Source organism: Nycticebus coucang, chromosome 8 (genome assembly GCF_027406575.1).
Source record: "Nycticebus coucang isolate mNycCou1 chromosome 8, mNycCou1.pri, whole genome shotgun sequence".
Classification (NCBI taxonomy): Eukaryota; Metazoa; Chordata; class Mammalia; order Primates; family Lorisidae; genus Nycticebus; species Nycticebus coucang.
The window spans coordinates 135,647,690-135,665,450 of record NC_069787.1 but is presented as its reverse complement, the minus strand read 5'-3'; the positions used below and the strand labels follow the sequence as shown (position 1 = coordinate 135,665,450).

At 51.0% G+C, this 17,761-nt stretch overlaps 1 protein-coding gene across 1 annotated transcript in view; it reads left to right on the top strand.

Moving 5' to 3' along the window:
* SLC7A14 (solute carrier family 7 member 14) overlaps positions 1-17,761 on the top strand; it is a 107,337-nt gene that overhangs the window by 61,016 nt on the left and 28,560 nt on the right. Inside the window, exons 3-4 of the mRNA XM_053600399.1 lie at positions 13,500-13,736; positions 15,070-15,287. Coding sequence (XP_053456374.1) covers positions 13,500-13,736; positions 15,070-15,287 — 455 coding nt within the window. The remainder of the gene's footprint in view (positions 1-13,499; positions 13,737-15,069; positions 15,288-17,761) is intronic.

Genomic DNA, 17,761 nt, shown 5'->3' with positions numbered 1-17,761 from the left:
ATTTTTTCATAGTTCTTGTGGAGATCTTTTACATCCTTGGTTAAGTATATTCCTAAGTGTTTGTTTTCTTTGTAGCTGTCATGAATGGTGAGTCTTTGATTTGACTCTTGGTTTGGGTCATATGGAAATGCTACGGATCACACAAATAGGAGGTACCCCAGAAAAGGAGCCCATGAATACACACTACGTGTAGTAATTACAGATCCCAGTGAGACTGACAGAAGCAGACTGCCATGGCAAAGTTCTCTCTCTCTTTCTCTCTTTCTCTCTTTCTCTATCTGTCTCCCCCCACAAAGAAGTGATATTTAAGCAGCCTTAGCTCTGCACTTAAGCAGGGACTAGAGACACAGAGATGACCCAGGCACGGTGTCTGCTGACAGCATGGGGGACCAAGACAAGGAGATGGGTAGAAACTGAAACAGAGGAGCTTTGCCCAGTACCAGCCCTAGCCCCCGGAGGCCCACACAAGGTGAACTTTGTGTGGAGTCCAATCAGCTGACCACAGCATCCTAGGACTCTGCATGGCCAGGCCATCTGCTTTGGACACTTGGGCCACCCCTCACAGCAGGGCTCACAGAGGCTGCACTCAGGAGCCACTGGAGGACTCAGGCAGCACTGGCTGGCACCTGCCCCAGCAAGAAGCGAACCAGCAAAGCAAGGGGTGCAGGGAGAGAAAGGGCTGGAGGCAGAACTTTGTCAAATGGCTACACACAGACAGAGACAGAAGTGACAATGGGGCTAGAAGAGAAGTTGGCAGAGGGGAGAGGACTGAGGGAGAGCAGGTCTGTACCAGGAGACAGAGGCACAAGCATCACGTCGCAGGCTGCAGAGACACCAGTGCACGGCCAATCCCGCCAGCAGCTGCGGGCTGGAGGGCAGTTTCTGAGAGGCAGTGAAGGCAGACACCGAGACGCAAAGACAAGGGGTGTCCGGAGGGGAGGGAACAGCAGCAGCAGAACGGACTCTGTTTAGTGCCGGAGGATTTTGTCCTCCTGCACACGAGCTGTGCCTGTGCTTTGCTAAGAGCAACGGGTGTGCGGAACATACTGGTTTCTAACTAACACACATCACAAACATGAAATGGACCTCACTACTGGCCCCAGCATAGATTTGACTCCAGAAAGCCCCGTGAAAAGTAATTGGAAACCTACATATAATGTACACATTTATACACACACACACACACACACACACACGGACACATGAATGTACACATTTATACACACATGCACAGACACACAATGTACACATTTATATGCACAAACACACAATGTACACATTTAGACACACACTCACAGACACAAAATGTACACATTTATACACACACGGGCACATAGTGTACACATTTACACACATGAACACACAGTGTACACATTTATACACACATGAACATACAGTGTACACTTTTATACACACACGCACAGACACACAGTGTACACCTTAATACACACACGGTGTGCACATTTATACACACATGCACACACAGTGTACCCCTTAATACACACACAGTGTACACATTTATACACACTTGCATGAACACACAGTGTACACATTTACACACACGGACACACAGTGTACACATTTACACACATGGACACACAGTGTACACATTTATACACACACGCATGGATACACAGTGTATACATTTACACACACAGACACACAGTGTACACATTTATACACACATGCACAGACACACATACACACACATACACCTTTAGGTCCCTTTACCTCTTTAAGCATTTCCTACTTTATTATTGAATAAATTTAGTAATAGCCGTTGGCCATAATGATTTACCTTGAGATATTATTTATAATGCCCCAGCTTATTTCTTAGACTTTTTAAAGAATAATTTATATAATGAAATTCTCTTCTATGTGAAACATAGATATAAACATCTCCTTTGAAAACATTTCTGAGACTGTTTAATGCCCAGAATTCTCAGGTATGTGAATGCTACAAGTTCACCCAAGAGCACCTTAGGTCTTCCGTGGTGGGAATGCCTCTCAGGAAGCCACCAGTGCATCCGAGACAGTCCCTGCTCCATTCACTGCCCTTCCTTTGTACAGAATTCAGCCAAAACCCACCACTGTCACTGCTCCCAGTAGAGGCTGCCTAGCCGGAAACTCTCCATCAGTCCAGGTGAGACTCTCACAGTCCAGGTGAGACTCTCAGCAAGGACAGTCCAGGTGAGACTCTCAGCAAGGACGGTTCCTAAGGGTCTTGCCAGCCCTGCACAGGGACTACCTCGGCCACAGCCACCAGGTGCAGGCCACCCTGCGGTCCTCGTACACCAGCAGGTGGCAACACTGACCCCTTAAAACACAAAGGGAATACGTGGGCCCTCAAGAGGCTGGATCCCATCCTGGGAGCTGGGAGGGCCAGGCAGTAGGAAGCGGGCAGAAGGGGGGGCAGGGCTAGATGTGTGGTCACGGATGGGAGGGACCGGAAACAGGAGCTGTACACAAATCTGTACACTCAAAGGACTCTCCCCACCCAGTCTCCTGAACCCTGAGGCTCTGGCCCCGCTCCTTCCCTCACTGCATGGCAGCCCAGTTTGGGAAAAGTTGAGATGGCATTTCTCCCCTGCCCCTCGTGCCTGTGGGAAGGTCCTCAGCAGAAAGGACCACGTGGGATGCCTGGGTCTCACCCTCCCTCCCAGATTCCTGGCATCTGCTGAGACTGTGTCCCCTCCCACTGGGCCCTGGTCTCACCTGGGCTGAGAAGATCGCACCAGGCCTCAGGTGGTCCTTGTGGCACTCACCTTGAGCCCTGTCACGTTCCCAGGTGGCCCTCCCCCCATGGGAGCCCCTCAGAGCTGTCATCTCTACAGGTGCTGCTGTCCCCTGCTTTAGAAATGGGGCACTGCCTCCTCCTCTCTGAGAGATGTTGGGTGAAGCAGAATCACTTGCTGTTGTGCCGGCCCCGTTGACTTTCTGCCCAGTCACAGGGTCACATGGCTGAGGGACAGCAGGTCTCATGAAGAGAAGTTGAGTGAGAAAATGGAAGCTTTCTCTCCACTCTCGTAATTTCTAATTGAAGTGTGGGATAGAACATAAGTTTCCAGATCAAAGGTTCAAAATCTCAGAGGATGCTTTTTCAGGTTCTATTTTAGAAGTACATGCAGTGTAGTAGGGCTGGTCCAGCTGGGTTTCCACGCTCCCACCAACACCATCTACCTCCAGCCCTTTTCCTCCCACCATGAGGCAAAGGCTCATGCACAAACGCTCCTGAGGCTCCTGCTCAGAGACCTCCCTGTGAGTGAGAGCACAGCCCCCACTGCGGGGCCTGTGAGATGCCGGGACTGGGCATGTGTCCTGTGAGGACCTGTAACCACCTGCATAATAGGTATCACCATCCTCCAGGTCAGGAAACCCTGCTCAATGAATTGGGGACCTGCCCAGAGCCCCTGTTAATAACTTCAGCTGTCCTTGTTAAACACTGTGTGCCAGGCACAGGTCACAGTGACCTGCACACACCCATGTATCTGTGGTCAGAACTACCCTCGGGGCCTCCCCATGGCCATGTGAACTTAGTGATGCCTCATCCCTCTCTAAAGCAAAGGGTGGCTGCCACGCTGGCTCCAGCACCCCACAGCTTACCCATGTCCATTGAAGGGCACGTTCAGGAGGCTGGCACGAGGGGACCTGGGCACAGGACCCATGTGTCAGAGGAGGGCCACATACCAAGAGCCGGCACAGGTGGATGGGGGCACAGGACCCCCGTGTCAAAGGAGGGGTAGGTACAGGGGGCCAACACAGGTGGACGGGGGCACAGGACCCGCGTGTCAGAGGAAGACCACATACAGGGAGCCGGCACAGGTGGACGGGGGCACAAGGTGCTTCACCTTTCCCCTGTGTAATGTCTTTCTCCTCCAAGATAGCCTTGGAGGTCAACCTGAGGCCACTGCAGCAGTGAAAGATGACTAATGAGGCCTGAAAATGGCTCGGGGAGCAGCCAACCTGTGGACTCTTCATCATCATCATCACCACCACCACCACCATTGTCACTGTTCGATAAAGCAATCAAAAAGCAATGTGCATTATTGATGATGATTAAAGACAATGTGACCAGACAGGGTGACACTTGAATCCGTCATGTTATGGGAGATGTGAGACTCCAGTAACCTCTCAAGTATTTTCACAGAGAATAAACTGATAGGCTGGTCACATTTAATAGCAAATTATCAAACTTCTGAGACCTGTTTTAGGAGTCACTTTTCTGACTATAAGGCAGCTTTTTTCCATCCTGTTTACACATTGACATGTTGGTGCTGTGGTTTCAGGGACTTGCTAGTTCTCTGTTCCCAACTCTAACTGGAACCCTGTCCAGTTCAGTAACTGTTTCATATAGTCCCCGGAGAATGATGCGCCCCCCCCAATCACGGGCAGCTACTGTCCACCTGGGCCGGCTCAGGCAGAGAAATTGCAAGTCTCTTCTTACACACAAAGAAATGCATGTGTCCCAGACAGATCACTGTTCCTCCAGACACATCTGTAAAGATGGCCTGGGCTCTCCTGATAGGTGACAGAGGGCCAAGCTGCTCAAGGGAAGAGGCAGCGGCAGCGAAATGGGAGGGAGGGCACCTGATAGTCACTCCCCAAAAGAGAAACCCACAATTTTCTCAGCTATCTGAGAGCACTGGGAAGAGGACATCAGCGCCGGCCGCCGAGTGCAGCCACAAAGACCAGGCCTGGGCAGACCCACCCTCGGGATCCGGCCACCTGCTTCTCAAGAGAGACAGGAGTGATGGGGTCACTATGTTGCCTGCCATCTGAAATTCAGTATCCCTGAAAAAACAGATGCTTCAGAGAGAATTTGCACTCCGCCTCTCTCCGCAGCCCTGTGACTTCTACATACGGCCTACTCCCGGCCCACATCTGCTCAGAACAAGTGAAGTCACAATACAAACAAGCCCAGCCCTGCTGCGAATTCATAAAAGGACATATGTGCTTTAAGAAAACTCAGAAAATGAGATGGAAATGAGTAAAAAGTGTCTCAGCAGAATGCTGTATTTGGTGAGGATTCACTCAAAGGCATGCTCGGGCCTCAGCAGCTGGTTCCGCCCTGTGTCTGGGAGGCGGCAGGCACCTGGTGCTCACAGGAAGCTCTGCCCTGTGCACCCCCTGGACCAGTCCGCACCCCTCACATTTCCCTCGTAAGGAGTGTCACAAACACAGTTTGCTCAAAGCCGTGATCAGTCCTCGCACAGGGGAGGCTCCGAGCAGCACTCAGGTTGCCGCCGACCTTCAAGGCCCAAGTGAAACTGCAGAGTCCACGGATCAGTCTCACTTGTAGTTTTTGATGCCTTCTTTCCCTCTGGACAGTCTTTTGGCTGGTTGGTTTTCTCATCTGTTTTCATGCCCAGACTATAAGGCCCACAAGAAAGAGGCTGTATTCTTCCTATTCTCCTTTGAATCCCTAAAATCCGACATAGGAGCATAGAGATGACACCTTATAAGTGTTCCTGTAAATGAGCAGATCAGAAGATCCTAGAACTGGGCCCATCCTGAACACACAGCTTCAGGTCCAGGGCTTGGTCATACCATCTACAGAACAAAGGGACAGCCGGGGTGATGAGGACACCGCCTCCCCTTCCATGCCTAGCATAGTGCTGAGGGTCCACAGAGGAGGGCCAAGCTGGGTGCTGTGGGGTGAAGGACATTCAGAGCCAAGTCCCTCAGCCTCCCGCCCCCTCTGCAGAGCCACCTGCCTCTGCCTATGCAGCTCTCACATAAGATATCCTGTGAAAAAGGGTTCTATAACCCATCTCAGCTAGATTCCACCAATCTGCTGAAAAGCTCCCACCACACTTGATTCCAGTCCACATCTGTAGACTCATCTTCCACTGTCCCCAAAGCTGCACATGTCACTCCAGCTACACCCTAGTCTGGCTGGAGCTGCCCTTCCCCACCTTTCTGTCTGCCTGAGTCCAGCTCACCTTCCCATGTGCAGTGCAAAGTCACCCCTGCAGCCTTCCCTCAGCCTCCCCTCTGGCCTCCTGGCAGCCTTCTCTCCAGCCTCCCCTCAGCCTTCCCTGCAGCCTCCCCTCCAACCTCGCCCTGCAGCCTCCCCGCAGTCTTCCCTCCAGCCTCCCCTCCAGCCTCCCCTCTGGCCTCCCCTGCAGCATCCCCTGCAGCCTCCCCTCCAACCTCCCCTGCAGCCTCCCCTCCAACCTCCCCTCCAGCCTCCCTGTTCACAGCGTTGAAAGAGCATGGACCTGGCCCATCCAGCAGCTCTGCGGCCTTCCATGCAGCAGTGGGGACTGAGCTCTTTATGAACTCTCCAGACTGATCTGCGCAGATGCTTCTAGGTCAGGAGCTCTGCCTTCCTTCTGTGTCTCCAGTATCACTATAGTGCCAGATTTAACAATGTGTGTCAGATAAAAGAAGGAAATTTGGAAGTCAAAAGTTATTTAGGAAATTGCTAAGTCAGCTGGGGAACTAGTCAAAGTAAGGTAAGCTGCATGTTAAGGGAAACCCCTTTCTTACCTGCTGGAGTAGTTGTCATGTAGGTGCGAACAGCCACAGATTCGATCCTTCCAGGTGGAAGTACATTTATTTTAAAGTTCTTATTACCTCGTGATTTGATGGACTGTGAAGGCAGATGTATTTTGTGAATGGAGAAGCTTTTCTACCCTTTCCCTGCCTCCAGCTGGGTCTTTCTCCCTCCCACCCCCCCAAGATGGAGAGTCTTTGCCTCTTGGCTCCTAGAGAGTCATGGGGACCCAGGGCAGTCTGTGAGTGACGTGATGAAATCAGAGGGTGGCCACCAGCGTGGTGGCTCACACCTGTAATCCTAACACTCTGGGAGGCCGAGGTGGGAGGATCCTTTGAGCTCAGGCCGAGGTGGGAGGATCCTTTGAGCTGCAGCCTGAGGGAAAGCAAGACCTCGTCTCTACTAAAAATAGAAAATGAAAATTAGCAGGTGTTGTTGTGTTCCTGTAGTCCCAGCTACTCAGGAGGCTGAGGCAGGAGGATTGCTTGAGCCCGGGAGTTCAAGGTTGCTATGAGCCATGGAGACCCCATAGCACTCTAGCCCAGGTGACAGAGAGAGACTCTGTCTCAAAAAAAAAACCTGGGGGTGGGGGTCAGGAAGCAGCCGTCTTTGCTCAGGGCAATGTGGTGTCCAGCACAGTATGGACAGTGGCCCTTATCTGGTGCTTTCTGAGCTTGAGCCTGAGGCTGGCTCTTGTTCCTGTATACCACAGAACCATGGATTCTGACTTGGAAAGAAATTCACATTGAAAAGAACCATATTTTCCTGAACTCAAGATCACATATTCTTGGGATACTTACTAGGGGATTACTAGAGAATATTCCAAATAGAGAACCTTGTTGCAACCCTCTGTTCAGTGCACAGCTCCTGTCTACGTCCAACTGCTTTTTAGGCTGGAAGTGTGTTGGTTTACTCACAAAGAGCTCTGGGCATAGAAATAAAGCACTAGGAAAACAACAACATAACCAGGAATGTGTTCACAACATACTCGAGTGGTGTGGACTGAATAAGCAGCAGAGTCTCAGGTTAGGAGGATCAGTCCTGCCTCCTCCAATCTGGACAAAATGAATTCTCTCTGCTTCTCAAGGACCTGGGCTTTCACTGTGTGACCAGCTCTCACAGGAAAACCTCCTCCCTGCTGCCTACAGCAGGTGGCTGCTCAGGTGGCTGCCTGCACCCAGGATCCCCTCCTGCCAACTCCCTCCCACCGTGAGGGTTTGGAATCAATTTTCTTCTCCCTCTCCAGTCACATGATGGGTAACTGCAAAATGCAACAGCACTTTGGTGACAGTGTAGGGCAGATACATGTGTGGACAGGAAGGTAACCCTGAAGCAAGAATTTGTTTAATGGCTCACCAAGTTGTAACCTGTAAAGACTATTTATACATTGATCTCTCATTTAGAACTCTGATTCTCAATCCAAGGGCACCCAGTCAACTTGGAAGATAAATACTTTGTGGTGCTTCCTTTACTGTTCCAGAATTAAACCCAGAGATAACGTTACCTCCCTGCACACCTGACTTTTAAAAACTCCATGTGCCCTGAGTATGAAAGATATATAAAGGAAAGTAACTCTTATTAAAAACAGTATTTGTGGGCAGTGCCTGTGGCTCAAAGGGGTAGGGCGCCGGTCCCATATGCCGGAGGTGGCGGGTTCAAACCCAGCCCCAGCCAAGAACTGCAAAAAAAAAAAAAAAAAAAGAAATAGTATTTGTTTCAGCCCAGTGAGTCCTGGCCATGAGAATTAGGAGACACTGGGTGTCCCCGATGCTGCCTCTACTGTGGCAAATGCACATGGGCATGCTGTCTGGTGCCCAGAGACACAGGTACACTGCTGCTGGGGTTGCTTCCAGCATGCTGGCCAGCTCTTGGTGACTTCCAAATAAAACCAATTACATCTGTCCCACAGTTGGCCCAGTTGTTGCAGTCCTGGAAATTCAGCTTATAACACCATGCAGAAAAATGTTTTATGTCATATGCAAAATGGAGATAAATTCAGATTCAAAAATTATAAACAGGGTTATGTTTATATGAACACCCATTGGGACCTTCAGCAGTTGTGTGAGGGATAAGACTTCATTCTAGGGGACAGTCCCACACACCACAGAAGGTCTAAGAGCCCAGGCCCTGCTCAAATAATGCCATCCCCATGTGGATCAGACAGTCCCCAGGGCAGCGCCACCGTTGCTGAGAACCCTGGTTAATGGTGTTTTCTGTGGCCCCCAACCCGGATGACGGAGAGCTGGCCATAGTTGTGAGACCAAAGATGAGGCCTGGAGGACCAGAGCTCATCTTTTTGGTCCCCTCGTGTCCCCGGGAGTGAGTAACTTGCCCTCAGACAGACGCTCAGCAATCTAAGACTCAAGATAATCCAGGAACAAAACCAACATTCCCCTTTTCACAGGTTTTTTTGTTTGTTTGTTTATTTGTTTGTTTGTTTGTTTTTGAGACAGAGTCTTACTTGGTCACCCTGGGTAGAGCACCATGGCATCATAGTTCATAGCAACCTCGAACTCCTGGGCTCAAGTGATCCTCCTGCCTCAGCCTCCTGAGTGCTGGGACTACAAGCACATGCCACAACACCCAGCTAGATTTTCTATTTTTAGTAGATATGGGGTCTCATTCTTGCTCAGGCTGATCTCGAACTCCTAAGCTCAAGGGATCCACCCATCTTGGCCTCTCAGAGCTAGGACCACAAGTGTGAGCCACTGCACCCAGCCATACAGTTTTTATTTATTACTGAAATTAGAAAGACAACCTTGTGTACAGGAGTGGCAGCTCATGCCTGTGACCTCAGCATCTGGAAGGCACAGGCAAAAGGGTCACTTGAGCCCAAAGTTCAAGGTTGCAGTGAGCTATGATGATGCCACAACACTCCATCCCTGGCAATAGAGCAAGACCCTGTCTAAAAAAAAAGGTACCCTTGAATGTGTTTCTCTTACTCAGTATTTCAAAGCAGTTGAATGACTGAGAACATTATCCTCAGAGTACTTGGGGTTCTCAACACTCCACAACCCTGAGCCTCAGCGCCAGGCGGGGTGGTCTCTGGCTAAGCCCATAGGAAGGCTGGACTGCTGCATCAAACAGACCAGAAAGACTCCAAGGTAGCATAAGACCTTCCACAGTGTGCCCAAAAGAGCGATTTCTTGGAGCAGATGTTGTCTTATATTGTTAGTAGCTGGCTGATTTTCTCTCTGTTCTCTCCAGGGGGCCTCAGGAAATGGGTAGCTGTGGTTCCAGTGCCACTCACACCCACACAGCCAGGCCTCCCTCTCCACAGCCAGGGCCTCCCCTCTGCTCAGGACAACCAGGCCTCCCCTCTGCACAGCCAGGCCTCCCCTCTGCTCAGGACAACCAGGCCTCCCTCTCCACAGCCAGGGCCTCCCCTCTGCTCAGGACAACCAGGCCTCTCCTCTGCACAGCTGGGCCTCCCCTCTGCTCAGGACAGCCAGGCCTCTCCTCTGCACAGAACAGCCGGGCCTCCCCTCTGCTCAGGACAACCAGGCCCCCCCTCTGCACAGCCAGGGCCTCCCCTCTGCTCAGGACAACCAGGCCTCCCCTCTGCACAGCCGGGCCTCCCCTCTGCTCAGGACAGCCAGGCCTCTCCTCTGCACAGAACAGCCGGGCCTCCCCTCTGCTCAGGACAACCAGGCCTCCCCTCTGCACAGCCGGGCCTCCCCTCTGCTCAGGACAACCAGGCCTCCCCTCTGCACAGCCAGGGCCTCCCCTCTGCTCAGGACAACCAGGCCTCCCCTCTGCACAGCCGGGCCTCCCCTCTGCTCAGGACAGCCAGGCCTCTCCTCTGCACAGAACAGCCGGGCCTCCCCTCTGCTCAGGACAACCAGGCCTCCCCTCTGCACAGCCAGGCCTCCCCTCTGCTCAGGACAACCAGACCTCCCTCTCCACAGCCAGGGCCTCCCCTCTGCTCAGGACAACCAGGCCTCCCTCTCCACAGCCAGGGCCTCCCCTCTGCTCAGGACAACCAGGCCTCCCCTCTGCACAGCCAGGCCTCCCCTCTGCTCAGGACAACCAGGCCTCCCTCTCCACAGCCAGGGCCTCCCCTCTGCTCAGGACAACCAGGCCTCCCCTCTGCACAGCCAGGCCTCCCCTCTGCTCAGGACAACCAGACCTCCCTCTCCACAGCCAGGGCCTCCCCTCTGCTCAGGACAACCAGACCTCCCTCTCCACAGCCAGGGCCTCCCCTCTGCTCAGGACAACCAGACCTCCCTCTCCACAGCCAGGGCCTCCCCTCTGCTCAGGACAACCAGGCCTCCCCTCTGCACAGCCAGGCCTCCCCTCTGCTCAGGACAACCAGGCCTCCCTCTCCACAGCCAGGGCCTCCCCTCTGCTCAGGACAACCAGGCCTCCCCTCTGCACAGCCAGGCCTCCCCTCTGCTCAGGACAACCAGACCTCCCTCTCCACAGCCAGGGCCTCCCCTCTGCTCAGGACAACCAGGCCTCCCTCTCCACAGCCAGGGCCTCCCCTCTGCTCAGGACAACCAGGCCTCCCTCTCCACAGGACAGCCAGGCCTCCCCTCTGCTCAGGATAGCCAGGCCTCTCCTCTGCACAGAACAGCCAGGCCTCCCCTCTGCTCAGGACAGGCAGGCCTCCTCTCTGCTCAGCCAGGGCCTGTCCCTCCTCAAATCTTAATGAAGACTTGGCTATTTGCTAATTGTCCTTGGCAAATACGTTCTGGTGGTGAGTTGGGTATTTTTAAATTTAATTTGGCAGGTCAAATATTGTGAAGAGAATGTTTGATTCCACTAACTTCACAACATTGACTCTCCAAATTAAATTTTCTCTCAAGTCAAGGCCTGTTTCAAAAACATCACTTGTTAAAATGTTACTTCTAAACCTTGTACGGTATCAGGGGTAGAGATGGGTGCGGAGAATAATTCCTGTGTCCTGTGATACAGGGTGATAGCTCTGGGTCCCTGTGGAAAAGACATCAGCTGCCTGCTCACCGCTGCCTCACACAGCCCTGAAAGAGCAGCCAGATCCCTGCAGACCTGAGTCCTGGGGCCTGGACAGAACCATGCCCTCCAGCACCCGAGGAGACACCCTCAGGGCCTCACACCATGCACCCCTGTGCTCTGCAGGCCTTTCTTCAGGAACCATTCCCTCTTAACTTTAGACCCACACGAGCAGTTTAAACACCAGGTGTCAGAGGCTGAAATTTAGAAGAGGAGGTTGGACTGCTCAAGGCCAGTGCTGGGCAGCAACAGGAAGTCACACCGATAGGAAATGGGGACACAACACTCAAAATAAACAGTAGCCTGGGCGGTTCAACAAGGGGACACCCCACACACACACAGGGAGCCTCCCTATGACACAGGACAATACAGTGACCAGTGAAAAAGAAAAGCCAAGTGATTCTCAATGGGTTTTGCAGCACAGTTCAACACAGCAGACAGAATCCTCGACTGTCAGATTTGTAAGGGAGCACTGGCACAATACCTTTATTTTACAAATCAGGACACCGATGACAGTGGCCTTGAGATTATTCACAAAAGGGGGAACTACTGTTCTCAGTGTGTGATGAGAGAACCTCAGGGTCAGCCCCTAACAAAATGGGGCCGCAGGGAGAGCTCATGTTGGGTCCCCTCCGACACCCCCGCTGTCCCTCCTAGTGTGTCCCCAGCTGTCTGAGTTCTGTCCTCCAACTAGTTGCCCCACCCATAGGCGCCGCCAAATAGGAAACTCTCCCAACTCCCAAAAGTCTGGTGTATTCTCCAATCTCTAAATGGATCTCTAATTATATCGAAAGATACAGCAATATTCCAGAGTTTTTCAATTAGAAGTGAACACAGGGATTACTGGGGAGCTTGTGAAAATGCAGGCTCCTCAGCTCGGCGCCTGTGGCTCAAGCGGCTAAGGCGCCAGCCACATACACCTGAGCTGGCGGGTTCGAATCCAGCCCGGGCCTGCCAAACAACAATGATAGATGCAACCAAAAAAAATAGCCAGGTGTTGTGGCAGGCGCCTGTAGTCCCAGCTACTTGGGAGGCGGAAGCAGGAGACTAGCTTGAGCCCAGGAGTTAGAGGTTGCTGTGAGCTGTGATGCCACAGTACTCTACCCAGGGCGACAGCTTGAGGCTCTGTCTCAAAAAGAAAGAAACTGCAGGCTCCTCGCCCCCACCTCCTGAGTTTGGGTTCAATAGACGATTCTGATGCACCGGGGCCCTGAACCCACTTTGGAAAACACACAGCTCCTGCTTAGCCGTGTGGTGTTGTCTCCGTGTACACCTCCTGCAACCAAATCCTTTGTACTGTCTCGTCCCCCATGTCTCTACCCAGCTGATTTCTCCTCACGCCTCAGATGCTCATCTCACTGTCACTGGCCTTACACATCTATGCTGTCCAGCTTATGTGGCCTACCTCTGCTGAGGACAGGCCATGTGCCCTCTGGCTTTCCATCCCACCCCTAGCACCCGCCATGCCCTGGGGAGGCGCTCTGAATGCTGTTAAACTAGCGTCTGCATGTGCAGCCTTCCTTGTTGGTAACTAGCACTTTATCTACATTTGCATCTTGTCTCCACCCCACAATACGGCACAGCATTTGCACAGATTGCAGGAAGCGTCACTCAAACGAGGAGCCTTCTGCAATATGTAGAAGCTGAGAAAGAAAATCATTACTGAGCCATCCAACCCTGGTGCCATGAAGAGGGGTCACCCTGACTGAGCCCCCTGTTCACTCGGGGGATCTGACACTTGAGGAACACGGTGGGGACACAAGGAGTGGGAATTTTTCTAAATCCAGATCATTCCCACGAGCTCAGTCAATCAACACCACTGCCATAACTACACATTCAGGTTAAAAAGGTTTCAGAGCTGAGGTGGTGGAGATCAGAGCTGTCTTCAAATCGATTCACACCCATAAAGCTTTGTGTATTTGTTCTAAGATCCCAGACACTCTCCATATTTTCTACTCAAGATTATTAACCACCAGGAGGCCAGCTCTCTGCCCAAGCCCATCATCTCTGTGTGTTTTCCTTACAGGTGTCTGCTATGCAGAGTTTGGTGTCCGAGTCCCCAAGACCACGGGGTCTGCCTACACCTACAGCTACGTCACTATCGGAGAATTTGTGGCGTTTTTCATCGGCTGGAACTTGATCCTGGAATACCTGATTGGCACTGCGGCCGGCGCCAGCGCCCTGAGCAGCATGTTTGATTCACTGGCCAACCACACCATCAGCCGCTGGATGGTGGACAGCGTGGGCACCCTCAACGGCCTAGGTGAGACGGCGACGTCCTCTCACCCCGCCACGCGCACTCACTGCACCCAGGAAACAAGCTCCCTTTTCAGAATGCAGTGGGGTAAAATGTACAAAGATCCTTAAATATCTTTGTTTCTGCAAAGTAATTCTCTCTGTGAATCTTAAAAAAAAAGCTAATTTCCAAAGCAGCATACAAAAAGATGTTCATCACAGCCTTATTTATAATAACAAAAATTTACAGACAGCCCAAATATTCTATAATGGGACAAACGATTAAGTAAATTGCACACATTATTTAGCTAGCAATTAAAAGATAGTGAAGAAGACTGTTGTAATAATGTTTTACTGTAAAAGTCCTGTAAAGAACAGACTGGATTCTAGGCAGAGCTCAGGAGGGTAATATAAGTGAGGGGGTGCCAGGCAGAGGCTCCCAGGTCAGACACCGTGGGACCTCAGGCACCACTGCTGCCTGCTCTCCACGCTGACACCTGATAAACCTTCACACTAGAGGAAGCCAATAGATAGTTGAGGCAGCTCTGGGGTCCTGCCTCAGTACTTCCAAGGCATGATTCTGTGGCTGTGTCGAGTCCTTTGATTTTGGTGTCTTTATCTCAGAAAAATTAACAAAAATGCTGAGCACACAGATTCCCTGATAAGATAAAAATATAGAGACCACCTCCAGACCATCCCATATACTGATGTCATAGACTCTTAGGCCTGGAAGAGTCCTTCAAACCAGGTCATCTGTGTCCTTCACATCACAGATGAGGCCAGGGAGATGAGGTGACTAGCCAAGGCCGCAGAGCTGGCCGCAGAGCTGGCCGCAACCCATGCATAGCTGACGGTGGAGCCCAGCCTTCTCCAAGTGCAGAGGGCGGGAGCCCATTGGCTGCCACATTCACACAAGAGAACAGAAAACCCCTCTTACCACGGTTTTCAAAGAAATACATCCTTAAATTTGCTAATAAAAGAAAGTTTTGGAATGGAATGGAAATTCTATAGATTATACACTTCCCAATAATTCTCAGATGACACGTTAGATGTGTAAATACATCCTGCCCCAGTACAGTTCTGACTTGAGATGTTTCGTGCTGTGGTTCCATCGGCACTGCTGTAATGATACCACACCCATATCCCAGTTTGGGGTCCAGGATATCAGGTCCTCTTGCCCATCTACCAAAACCTGCCCATTTGCAAACAGACACGGCACATGCACGCCCACACACAGTCCCTCTTCCCCCTGGCAGACTGACCCTACTCAGAACTGAGCAAGGTTGCCCTGAGGTGGGACCAGGAGCTGATACGGCCCTTTCTTCCCTCCGGACAGTATTAAATGTGCCTTTCCCCTCTAGGGAAAGGTGAAGAATCGTACCCAGACCTTCTGGCCCTGTTAATTGCCGTCATTGTGACCATCATCGTGGCTCTGGGGGTGAAGAACTCTGTGGGCTTCAACAACGTCCTCAATGTGCTGAACCTTGCAGTGTGGGTGTTCATCGTGATTGCAGGCCTCTTCTTCACCAACGGGAAGTACTGGGCTGAAGGCCAGTTCTTGCCCCACGGTTGGTCAGGGGTGAGTTCCTTCCTAAAGCCTGGCACACCTGTCACACACGCTGCCTCCCACCCAGTGACCAGCCAGAGATAGCTGTTCAAGAAAGTGCAGCTCTTTTCCATAATCACTGTGACATTCTCTTTAACACCTTTTCTTTATTTGTTTTGCTTTGTTTTCTGAGACAGAGTCTCCAGCTGTTACCCTGGGTAGAGTGCCGTGGTGTCACAGCTCACAGCAACCTCAAACTTGGGCTTAAGCTATTCTCTTGCCTCAGCCTCCCAAGTAGCTGGGACTACAGGTGCCCGCCACAATGCCCAGCTATTTTTTTAATTGCAGTTTCCATTGTGGTTTCTTTTTTTTTTTAGCTGGCCCAGGCTAGGTTTGAACCCACCACCCTCAGTGTATGTGGCCAGCGCCCTACCCACTGAGCTACGGGTGCCACCCTCTTTAACACCTTTTCATCTAAATGTTCTAAAGAAGTGGTTCCTTTTTTCTCTTTTCTTTATTTCTTTCACCAGCATTTATTGAGATCCTACTTTATTTTTTTTTCCCCCAGTCTAATATCTGCTTTTAATCATTTACCTATTCTGGGAACAGATTATTATAAAAGCTATTTTTTAATTGAATCATAGCTGTGTATACTAATAGATTCCGTGGTGTTGGCACTTGGCAGTGTGTTCCATACAGTGCTAAGGGCTTTGCATTTAATGTCTGATTTAATCATCCCCATAAAATGGAGAAGATATTTACACTCTGGTCTTAAAGATGAAAAAACCTCCCATTCAAAGGGCTTGAGGGACTTGCTATAAAGCAGATATGTAAGTGGCAAAGCTGGTCACCCTGACCCAAAGTCCGCAGGGGGCACTCAGTTCTGCAGGCTGTTACTGCAGTCTGAGACGCGCCTGTCCACAGAAGACACGGCAATAAAAGAGGGCATGGACGAGCACAGGTGGGGAAGGACTGAGTTCTTCCTGGGTACAGAACTGGGGAAAGAATTGTTTTTAAATCCAGTGCCAACATTTGACCCTGGAAGGAGAGTCCTGCTGATTTCTGAGGACAGGTGAGTGCTGGTTCCAAATCCTGTTCCAGACATGTGGTCCAGAGCAGGTGTGGTCTAGGGGTTGGTCAGCAAGAGAGTGAACTGGACCAAAAGAACACCTTCAGATCTCAGCCCACGATGGGGGGTGTGTTCTACGGTAGAGAAGACTGGAAGGCCAAGGGGACCTGCTTCATGCTGACAAGTAGCTCTCAGCCATCCTTGGTCTCTGTCTCTGATGTAACTAAAAGTGCTTATGCTATGGATTTATTGGTAAAAATCAGTGGTCTATTTTTTTCAATTATAAAACACAAATCAGAAAATTTTGAGCTGGCAGGGATCTTAGAGGTCACCCAGTCCCAGATGCTCATTTGGCAGGTGGGGACCTGAGGCCTAGTGAGGCACACCCGCCAGGACGGGTGGCCAGGACAAGCCCAGGGTTCCGCACACTTCACTTTTGCAGTTTTTGCTTAGACTGGTTTTCCTCTAAGATATCCAGGGATCAGAAATCTCTCTTGGAGAAGACTCAAAATAACTTCTGCTTGTCCTGACCGTGCCACGCTGCTCAGTGCAAAGAGGTAAGCGTGTGAAGCTAAGATCTCTGGTCTCCTGCTTACTGGTGAGAATCCCACAGAGCCCAGAAATCATCCCTCCTCTTTGAAACGAATAAATGGTTAAAACCAGGAGAGACGGGTGGCGCCTGTGGCTTAAGGAGTAGGGCGCCGGTCCCATATGCCGGAGGTGGTGGGTTCAAACCCAGCCCCGGCCAAAAACCAAAAAAAAAAAACCAGGAGAGACAAAGCAACACTGCAGCCCCCAATCTGGACCCTCAAATCTGCATCACCTTCTGATGTAAATTGCTCCTTACCTATCACGCCAGAGAAACAATAAGTTATAAGGATGAGAAGAATGGAGCTGCCTTGTGTTTTCTCCACAGCTTAGAAAACTTCCTCATCATTTTCTTAACAAAATAATAAATTATTGGGCCATGGACTTACTGTAGACTTTGGCCATTGGTTAACTTACATGCTTTCAGCTTTTTTAACTAGTAAGCGGAAAAACTGGTTGCACTAAATGTTTGCAAAAAAGAACAAAATCTTGGAAAATATGTGCACTTTATTCTGGCTGGCCACCATTAAAATGGCGGGAGGAAGGCCCAGTGTTCAGGTTGCCGGCACTGTGTCCTGTGAATGTAAAAGCACTCCTACAACACAACTTTAGAGAAAGTGCTGATGTCTCCATCTTAAAAATGGAGACTGCACACAGCTATGATTTAACAATAAAAAAATAAAAAATAAATGGAGACTTCAAGGCTCAGAGAAGCAGAGAAAGGTGGAGAGGGACTCAGAGAACTCAAAGAGGCTGGGCAACACCGGACCTCACTCGGTGCGGGGCTGCGATTCCCGCCCATCTGTGACTCCAGCTTCTTTCCTGCACCTCCGTTCCCTTCTGAGCCGTC